Source organism: Trachurus trachurus (assembly GCF_905171665.1).
Source record: "Trachurus trachurus genome assembly, chromosome: 1".
In the NCBI taxonomy this organism is placed as follows: Eukaryota; Metazoa; Chordata; class Actinopteri; order Carangiformes; family Carangidae; genus Trachurus; species Trachurus trachurus.
Genome location: NC_139891.1, coordinates 29,046,076 through 29,056,970, shown reverse-complemented (window position 1 = coordinate 29,056,970; position 10,895 = coordinate 29,046,076). Strand labels below are relative to the sequence as shown.

General features: G+C 42.0%; 1 protein-coding gene across 1 annotated transcript; it reads left to right on the top strand.

The window, feature by feature from the left end:
- Nucleotides 1-633: 633 nt before the first annotated feature.
- On the top strand, nucleotides 634-9,542 carry ears2 (glutamyl-tRNA synthetase 2, mitochondrial; the record flags this gene model as incomplete). The annotated part of the gene is made up of 10 exons (XM_083972788.1): nucleotides 634-859; nucleotides 1,910-2,065; nucleotides 2,660-2,849; nucleotides 2,991-3,141; nucleotides 3,818-4,139; nucleotides 4,863-4,971; nucleotides 5,881-6,034; nucleotides 6,526-6,656; nucleotides 6,772-6,907; nucleotides 9,318-9,542. The coding sequence occupies 10 exons, from the start codon at nucleotides 634-636 to the stop codon at nucleotides 9,411-9,413; spliced, it is 1,671 nt and encodes a 556-aa protein (XP_083828914.1). The 3' UTR covers nucleotides 9,414-9,542.
- Nucleotides 9,543-10,895: the final 1,353 nt, after the last annotated feature.

The window sequence follows — 10,895 nt, the reverse complement described above, 5'->3', positions numbered from 1 at the left end:
TTTCAGGGGAGGACTGGAAAATAATAATAATTATGAGAAAAAGAAAAAACATGTATAAGTTGATGTAGTTTAGTTTGGGTTGTAGTCTCATGCAAAACCAGTCCATTTTCAGAAAATATAATAAGTTATCTAAAAGTAGCCTATCATAAATGCATTTTGGCCTTACAGTTATTCGTTTATAACCTTATTATATATACATATGTAAATATATGCAAATTAAGTTTAAACCAGGCCAGCTCAAGAGGTTAAATGTAGTCAACCAACCATGCAGTACCAAGATTGAATCAGTAGCAGTACCGACTCTCTCCGCCTGGGGGCAGTGTGCGCTCTGTTGCTGCTGAATTCTACTTCCGGTCTCATTTGAAAGAGGAAGAAGCAGAAACTCCTTCAGTCAGTGGACTCGAATCATGAATGACCCAAACATTTACACATGTGAGGGACAGACCTTCATGACCACAGCGGTTAGATCCACGGTGCTGTCGGCGTCTCTGTCCCGGTGACCGGCGGCGTCCTCCTTCACCGGCTGCACCACGAGCCTCGGAGGCTTCCGTTACCGGCGTATATACACGTTATAACCGTTAAAGCGCGTGTCTCTCTCCACCGTTAAACACCTGCGGTAACGTCACCGTCGTCATGTCGCTGTGGTTACGGTGGTCGCTGTGGTTACGGTGGTGTCCGCGCTGCTACCGGAGCTCCGCGGCGACTCCCGGAGGTTTCCCGGGTCTCCTCCTGCTCCGCAGCCGGCGGGGGAAGCTGCAGCCGGTCGCCGCCGCTGTCAGGAGACGCAGCTCCTCGGCCCAGGGGCAGGGGCAGGGGCAGGAGGGGCAGGTGAGGGTCCGGTTTGCCCCCAGTCCCACAGGTGAGTACGGTCCTCCTCCCGGAACTCATTCATTCATTCATAACCTTTATTTATAAAGACAGAAGACAAAACAATTGAGACATACAAATATTCAGACATAACAAACATACATAAGCAGCATAACTTGAATACATAAGTGTAGTTAAAAGCAGAAGTAGTTAGAGGTAAAATATGATGTAGCCTAATTATGGATTTAAATTGCCCTATTGGTAAAAGTGAAGTAAGTTTCAGATGATTTTGCATAGAGTTCCAGTGAGAGCTTTTTTTTTTTATTTTAATGTGCACATTCCTCATCACTCACTGGTTTTCTATTAGAGATCAACACATTCATCCTTCATTTACTTCATTTGTCCCTGCAGCAGCAATCAGATTTTTAAATGACCTGTAGTGATTTTTTGTTGTCTTGTTATAGGATACATGTTTGGTTTTAAGTTTGTTGTTCACTTCTGGGCTGACTGTGAAACAAATTGCTCCTAGGGGATAATAAAGATTCTTGAACCTTGAATCCTGAACAGGTTTTTGACAAAGCTGAAAAAATTGGACGTCATAGTATTTACCTGAACTACAGGGAGACCCAGGGCCCATCTGACCTCTCTGACCTCTCTATTACTGTCAGAATGAAGTCAAAATAAAACAAAATAAACACTAAATGACAGAAAGGAATAAGCCACATTACAGAGAGAGATGCAGGAGTCACAGAACGAGCACAAAGAGACTGAAAACGACTTAATGCTCAGTTTTATAATAGAGTTACTGCAGCCAAGTGTTTGCTCTTTGTGGGAACTGATGGGTTTCTCTCTGTAATGAAGTATGATGATCTTCCCTTTACCCTGTAATAATGTAATTAATAGATAATGTGTGTGCTATGATTTGGTGCTATACTAATGAATTGTATTGAGCAGACACCTCTCCTTTTTTCCTTCAATCACAAGTAGACAACAAGCAATGTTCACTTCATGTTAAAATGTTTCTCTGCGAACCAATCCCCTTGTAAATCTCTTCATATGTGTCAGTCTGCTGCTCTAACGGCATGTCCTCCTTGTGCTGCAGGCTTCTTGCACCTCGGAGGCCTTCGAACTGCCCTCTACAACTACATCTTTGCAAAGAAGTATGGAGGGGCGTTCGTGCTGCGACTGGAGGACACGGATCAGAGCCGACTGGTGCCAGGAGCAGCAGAGTCGATAGAGGACATGCTGGAGTGGGCCGGTAAGAAACACTGGGACTGAGCTATTGTTAAAGGGATAGTTCAACATTTTGGCAAATTGGACCATTGCCATAATCCCTATAGTCATAGCAGTAGGTTTGTTACTTTTATTTGTTTGTGCAAGCTATTTTTAGAATGGCGGAGCAGAGCCGCGAGCTGCTCAGAGCTACGCTACGGAGGCTAATGGGATTTCCTGGTTTCACTCATCAAACCCATCAAATACACAATCCAACAACTCCAAAACGCTCTGGTGGACAAGTTGTGACCTGCACATTCACCACGCTATGAGATAATAACAGAACGTTACCAGACAGAGTTGTTTTAGAGGGAAATTCATGCAAAACCATTGATGCACGTTCCCGTCGGGGGCATTTTTTCAGCAAGCAGTCTCTGCATTTGCCTCTAAAACAACTCAGTCTCGTAACGTTACATTATTATCTCATAACGTGGTGAATGTGCAGGTCAAAATTTTGAACTATCCGTTTAAAACCAAACTATTCACCTCTCAAACTGCAAACACTTTTAAAATCTGGCAAATATTTAATGTTAAAACTCAAGGTTGATTCATTTCATGCTGCCGTTTTCACCTCTGCCAGGTATACCTCCAGATGAGAGTCCTCGGCGAGGCGGCCCAGTGGGTCCGTACCTTCAGTCCCAGAGGTTAGACCTGTACCGTGAGGCGGCCCAGCAGCTGGTCAACAGCGGTCACGCCTACCACTGCTTCTGCAGCCAGCAGAGACTGGAGCTGCTCAAAAAAGAGGCTCTGAGGAGCGGACAGACGCCAAGGTGAATAAATATCATGAATAAATCCACACATTTTCTTTTTTTTTGGATCGTATAAGTGCAGATTTGAAGATGACATACACCCAGACTTCAGGGTTCATGCCTCAGATTTATGGTATTTGCTGTGTTATTCCTTCTCTGCAGGTATGACAACAGGTGTCGTCACCTTCGGGCCGAACAGGTCCAGGAGAAACTGGCCCAGGGCCTGACGCATGTGATCCGGTTTCGTTTGGAGGAGGGAGTCGAGCCGTTCCAGGACCTGGTGTTTGGATGGAACCGGCATGAGGTGGCACAGGTCGGGTTTCTGATGAGTGAAAGCATCAGTTTTTGTTTGATTAATGTGTCTGAGACCAACGTTTTCTTTTTAACTTTAAAGGGATAGTTCAACATTTTGACAAATTGGTCCATTGCCATAATCCCTATAGTTTTAGCAGTAGGTTCGTTCCCTTTAATTGTCGGTGCAAGCTATTTTTAGAACGATGGAGCAGATACGCGAGCTGCTCAGAGCTACGCTACGGAGGCTCATGGGATTTCTTGGTTTCCCTCATCAAACTCATCAAATACACAATCCAACAACTCCAAAACGCTCTGGTGGACAAGTTGTGACCTGCACATTCACCACGCTATGAGATAATAACAGAACGTTACCAGACAGAGTTGTTTTAGAGGTAAATACAGAGACTGCTTGCTGAAAAACTGCCCCCGACGGGAACGCGCATCAGCGTTTTGCATGAATTTACCTCTAGAACAACTCCGCCTCATAACATTACGTTATTATCTCATAGCGTAGTGAATGTGCAGGTCACAACTTGTCCACCAGAGCGTTTTGGAGTTGTTGGATTGTGTATTTGATAAATTTGATGGGGGAAACCAAGAAATCCCATGAGCCTCCGTAGCGTAGCTCTGAGCAGCTCGCAGCAAAATGTTGAACTATTCCTTTAACTTCTCATGTCCTCTGTCCTCTCCTCTAGGTGGAGGGCGACCCTGTGGTGATCAAAGCGGATGGGTTTCCCACCTACCACCTCGCCAACATCGTCGACGATCACCACATGAAGATCAGTCACGTCCTGCGCGGCTCCGAGTGGCTCATCTCCACCTCCAAACATCTCCTCATGTACCGAGCTCTGGGATGGGAACCGCCCGCCTTCGGACACCTGCCGCTCCTGATGAACAAGGACGGCAGTAAACTGTCCAAGAGACAGGGCGACATCTTCATCCAGAGCTTCCAGAGGGACGGGATCCTGTCGGAGGCTCTGCTGGACATCACCACCAACTGTGGCTCTGGATTCAACAGTGAGTGACGGAAAATAAAGATATTAGATAGATGGAGCATTATTCCAAGATCGCATTCAAGTTTCAGTACTGGAGACAGAGAGTGAAAGTCTAGGAAGAAAATAAAATCTGCTTATGAAATAACAAACATTAAAGCAGAAGTAAGTGGTTAAATAAAAAAAATAAATATATTTGTGTTAATATAAGTCTTAAATAGTTATATCTTCCGACAGCAATCACTTACATAGAGTGTTTGGTCTGAAACACGGGTCTGTCAGTCACTCTGCTCTGCTCTGAGCCGAGGAGAAAACATTTATCGTATCCTACAGTTTTTATCCAATGAGGAGAGAGAACGGCATGCAGGGCTGTGTGTGCAGCCAAGGGACGCCGTGAATGTGGTGACGTAGGGACGAGGACTGTTATGGTGCGTTCAAGGAAACTTGTAACTCGTGTTTTTCCGACCTGTGAAGTCGTACCAGTTCGATCTGGTACGAGTTCACGGGTCGGAAGTTACGAGTGGCCGTTATAGTGACTTTCACAGGTAAAACAGGTCGGAAAAACACGAGTGGGTTGCCTGGAACGCTACAAAATCGTAAGTTGTGACTTGAAGCTGTAATTTACGATTTCAAAAGCCTGCCTGGAACGCAGCATTAGCCAAAACGACCGGATTGCTTACTTCTGCTTTAATATTTTGCCACAATCACAAAAGTTATGTGCTTCTGGATGTGTCATGTTGTCTTGCAGCCAATCGGATAGGGAGGAGGATAGATGAGCTGATCTCAGAGTTCAATCCGTCCAAGATCACAACTCACTCTGCTCTGTTAGACCTGGAAAAACTACCAGAGTTCAACAGGTAAAACAACTACAACACTCTGTTCCTGTCTGATGCTACACAAGCAAAACTTTATTTTATGTTATTGTGAATGATCTCAAGAAACAAATTGATCAGTCAGTTGCACTGCTATACATTGACTTAGCTCTCATGCAAAAATTGTACCAGTGACAAAAATTTTGAACTAATACAAAACATATAAAGTATAAAAGCCAAAAAGCAAATAAATATAATAGAAAATATAGAAGCAAATTCACTTGGCCTTTTTAGTATTGTGTTGATTTTATTAGCTAAATGTCTTACAGTAGTGGCAGAGCTCCCTAAACCCCCTCATTGGGGCAACATAGCTCAGTGACAGGGCTCCAGGCTAACTTTTTTTTTACTAGGTGCACAGCGACTCCTAACTTAAAGATTTCAGGAGCAATGTAGGGACGCACACAGTAAATCAACTTGCAAAGCAATTACCGGTACTCACATTTCCTTTTCATTCATCATCCTTCTTCACACACATTGGCCTGACACCTGTAATGACAGATTCTTTGAGTTGCCCCTTACACATTTCACCAGTAGTTAAAAAAAGGCAAACTTAGTGGTTGCATGTGCAAAAGAAGATGAAAAGTGTTCTGGGCAAAATGGCATTTAGGGGCAGTAAAAATAAATAAAGTTAAAGATAACATAACAGTAAATTGAAAGCATATAAAAACACTAAGAATATCAGATAAAACACTAAGAGATATAAAAATGCAATAAAAGATAAACAGAGACCACACAACTCTCATGCTGTATTAAAAGCCAAGGAGTAAAAATGAGTTTTAAGACGAGATTTAAAAGTCATCCACTGGTCTTCTCTGAGTTCAAACCATTAGATCAATAAGGACAAATGCTGCCGATTTGTATTTGTTTTACCTCTAATGTGTCTCATTGTGACAGAATCCACCTGGAGCAGCGTATCGAGGACAAGGAGCAGTGTGCGTTACTGGTTAAAGATCTGCAGGATCAGATCCGACAGGTCCACTCAGCAGAGATCCAGGAGGAAGAAGTCCTGCAGGAGGATTATATCAGACGGGTGCTGACGCTTCGCAAGGTAAACCAAAGATATCGTGCTCATAGGTTTACATGTGTTTCAAAACATCCGTACCATGTCTTCAGCATACAGTTGTTAGTGAGTTAGTATGTTTGTTTAATTAGCATTTTAGCCTATTCACAGCTGAGGAAAACAAAGTCTACAGGACATTTATATCTGGTCAGAAATCTCTTTGAAATAACAACATCTGCTCTCACTGTTGTAATAATTTCATCTCCAACAAACAGGTGCATGAAACTCCTGTGTTTGTCTTGATTGTTTGTTTTTAACTAAAAGGGAAGTCAGGGTTGTAAATAATATGAAATCTTCTGGTATGTCATCATCATAAAACTAGTGCATGGTGTTGATAAAATGATTCTTGCACCGTAATCTTCTTTTTATCCCTTTATTCTTTCTGTCTTTCTAGCACTGATTATTCAGACGTGGCCTCTGCTCTTCTTCCTGCTGCTCTAGAGTCTCATAGTGAAACTTCTCTCTTCCCTCGTCCTCAGGGTCACATATCCTCCCTGAAGGAGCTCGTAGGTCCTGGTTACTCCTACTTGTGGGTGCGTCCTTCCTTCTCCAGCCAGCAGGTGGCAGCACTCACTGTGGAGGCCCAGCACATCGCCTCTTTACTACTCAAGTATGATGTATTATTCACTTTTTTTTAGTTGTTTCCACTTTACTTCACACCTACAGTGTTATTTTTGTAGCAGGATGGTCTGTGACCCTCTGTCTGTGTGTGTCTGTGCTCTCAGGTTGGTGGAGCAGCGAGGTGAGCAGCTGTCGGTGGATCAACTCAATAAAGATCTGAAGACTCTGGCCAAACAGACTAAAAGCACCAAGTACAGAGAAGTGATGAAGCTCCTACGTCTGACTCTCAGCGGGCTTCAGGTACCTGAACACAGCATGCTGTATTTTTTTTTATGAAAGTGGTTCAAACTACACACTAACTTTTACTACTAATAATAACTTTTAAAGAATATTTCAGACCAAAAACAACAATTTATCCCACTAACAAGTATACTGTATGTGTGCATCCAAAACCTCAGACTTCATACAATGTATTTAACATTTTAGATTGAATGCAGGACATGACATGTTTATGCATACACACAGGGAAACACAGGAAAAAACAAACAAACCAAAAATAGACAAAAACATTTTTTTGTTAAACAGAATTACTGGTTTCTAAAAAAATAAAATCAGACCTTTGTGGAATTAGATAATAAATACATATTTCCCAGTATAAAATAGTTTTTTTTTTTTTTTTCCAATTTATGATTGATAAAATCTGTCCATTGCAATTTCCATCCATGCATTTATCCCAGGGCTCTTCCTGCTGGGATTCTTCTCACCAGCCTCCTGCAGGATATTTATTAAATATTACCTCTTTTTTAATGTCTTGAAATTGAGATATATTTCCAACCTCTATAGTTTTAATGTCTAAAGGAATTATGCATTTAAATATGTCTTGTAGAGCCTGGTGTATTCTTCTCTAGTGACAGGGCAGTCCCCCCCAAAAAAACAAAACAAGAACACATCATTGAACCTCATACTGTTGCAACAGGTGACATGTTTCTGTGTGAAACAGCTCCACCGTGGGCAGAGTTTAGACTTTCTGTTTAGACTGATGGCAGCGTCTGGACCGTGTGATGCTGTCGGCTTGTTTTCTCCACCCTGAGGGAAAGCCTCCAGCTCTCTGGGAACTGGACGTCCCCTCTCATCGTAGCATCTATATCCGGTCTCAGTTGATACGGACTGCAGCGGCTCCTCCACCGGTCTGCCATAGTCGAGCTCGGGTGCTAAATGCCTCGGTCACTTCGCCGTCAGACGATGGGGAAACGCCGGTCGCTCCCTTTTTATCCCGTCCTGTTCCGAACACGGCAGCTCATACAAACACGGCTCCAGTCTTTGTATTGATCTGACGTTGTAGAAAGACAAAGACGAGAGGTGGTAGTGATATGTGACAATATGTGTGGAGCCGTTGTTGGTCTCTGTTTCTGTTTCTAAATGACCCCAGTGTCATGTTTTTAATAATGAACGCACATCACCGGGTGTAAAAAGATAAGTGTGAGGTTCAGTGATGTGTCTGTTGTAGTTTTTGGAAAACAGCTGCGCTCTATTACTGTGGGGAATAAAATAAATCAGATTTTATTGTACACACACACTATATATTTATATATATAGAGAAAATCTGCAGCCTCATCCTGTGACCCAGGGCTTCAGCAGCAGCAGCTCTGCTTGTGTGTTGACTCATTCTTCACACATCCCCAGCTGTGTGTGTGTGACTGACAGAGCCATTTGCCCTCAACATTTCCTGACTGACAAAGAAAAGGTCAAGTGTTAATGTGGTGTATCAAGTCTCTTTAGGCTTTATATAGTTAAAGTATTCACATTTCTTCTTATTGATGTCATCCAAAGTTTGAAAAATGTGGTAGTGTCGATCTGAGATGACGACTCACAACAAAGTCGAGCTGCTTCTTCAAAGCTGCTTGAACTAGATGACCCCGAAAGGAAACGCTTTTTTTTCTTTTTTTAACCTAATTATTATTTATTACACAGTTTTTTTTAATATAGATTTTTCTTTAAGCAGCACCTGAACATATTCAGTCCTTACGTTATTCACCGTGTCTGATCCCAATGATGTATCAACATTGTGAATTCAGTCACTCATCATACTTTTCCATCTTTATATAAATACTGTAGTGGACAGTTCAGTCCATAAACACTTATATGACCTGAAGTCAAACAACAATCACAGCCTTTGACTGAGGTCGACTGCTGCTGAGTCAACAAAATCAAAGATAAACATGTTTGACGTTGACTTGTGTTTACATACTTTAGTTTATGTCCATCGAGAACACAACCTGCCCTTTTTATATTTTAGCATCATATTTTAACTCTCAGAGGAACTGAGCACGTCATTTTTCAACTCACATGCAACTTTCATTTCTGCAATTGTTTATTTCAGACTTGATCTCAGCAAATACATTTTTTCTTCCTTCTGAGGTTCCTGCTGCACTTGAAACTGCACATGCTCCTTTTTTTTCACATTTCCATCCATTACATGACGAGGTTAAACTCTAAAGTAGTTTCTTAAAGTCACAGCGATGACTAGAGGCTGAGAAATGCCACCGTGACTCAGTCAGTCAGTCTCCACGGTGACCCAGGCTGCAGGAATATGGAAAGAGGAAGTAGTTTGTGATTGCTCTTCTCTGTTGCATTACTTCTCGTCTGGTTGGTTGGAGTCGTGTTACTTCACTGACCTCTGTTCTCTCTCTCTCTCTCTGGTTTTTTGCAGCAAGGTCCCAGCGTGGCGGAGATGATGGTGTCTCTGGGGCCGGCAGAGATCAGCCATCGCTTCCAGAAACTCCTGCAGCTTCCAGAAACGAGTTAAAGAGACTGGACACAGCTGCTGGTCTGATGTGGAGCTGAAGAACCACTGAGAAGGACGCGGCCTGTTATGTCGAAGGGTTAAATGTTTAACCTCACACTGAACTCTGCCAAAGCTAACCGGCGATATATTTAAAAATGAACTGGTATAAATTAAATAATACTTGAATTATGACAAATATTTTATAAAACGGTAGAAAACTGATTTTTATGCACGTGGTTTGTTTGGTTTATTGGTGCTGTCAGACTTGACTGGACCAGGAAACACTAAGCTAAGTACTTAAGGTTGGGAAGTACCTTGGTAATTTTTTATGCAAACTATCTCTTCAGAAGAACCGTTTTAACGAACTCTGGTTTACAGATGCAACACACAGTCACAAGGGAAAACGCTTAATTACAAACATGCAAAAAATAACTGGAAGCCTTTTGAAAGAAAGACACAAGTCATAAATAATGTTCATTACTCTTGACTGTTTCTCATGCAGTTTATGTATTTCAATTACTGCTCAGCTGAGCAACTGAAATGAAGCTAATTGATGCCTACAAAGCAGAGGAGGCTATAAAAAGATTTGAACGTGCTCCCAGCTTCAGATTTCCTCCCAAAAGTCTCTAAGTTTCTAACTGTGGAAGTCGAGACAAGATCTGGAAGACCTGTGGATAAAACTGAAAAAAGCAAAAGGCAAATAAGACTGTGCAGCGTTGATGGAGGAGTTTTAGGGGGAAACCGTACCTGTGACCTCACTGTGTCCGCTAAAAAACATCTGGACGATCCAGAAGCACTCTGGAAACGGTGCTTTGTGGACAGATGAAGTAACAACAATGACTGAAAGAGTTCTCGGAGAAATAAAGCGTTTTATAAAAGGGAGACCTTGGTAATTGTTCCGTGTGAGGGGGTGGGAGTATTGAGCTTTTGGGCTGCGTGACAGTCAGACTTAACTAAATATCAGCTCAGTCTGAAAGAAAAATGATGCAAAACAACTAGATAAATACAGTACACAACCTCATAGATACAATCTAACCACAAAGATCTTAAAAAACAATCACAAAATGACCACCAGGTGACACAAAACATATTCAGACACAGTATGAAATGACCTGACAGATGTAAAACTACCACATAGAAGCACAAAGACCGTAAAAAGACACAAAATGACAACAAGGTGACATGAGTAAGACCTACGATGCAACATTTATCAGTGCTTTAGAGATATAAAACGACTAGAGATATAAACTAAAGCAACCTCATAGATACAAAATGACCACAAAGGAACACATATCTTAAAAAGACATGATAAGTGATGCAGCACAACTTTAGGGACACAAAACTAGATGCACACAGTAAACAACCTCACTGAAATACAAAATGACCACAAGGAAGCACAGAACAATCACAAAATGACCACAAAGTGTTGCAGAACAGAGACTAAACAAGTAAAAACATGCATTAAAGTGACCTTATAGATTTAAACTGACCACAGAGAAAATC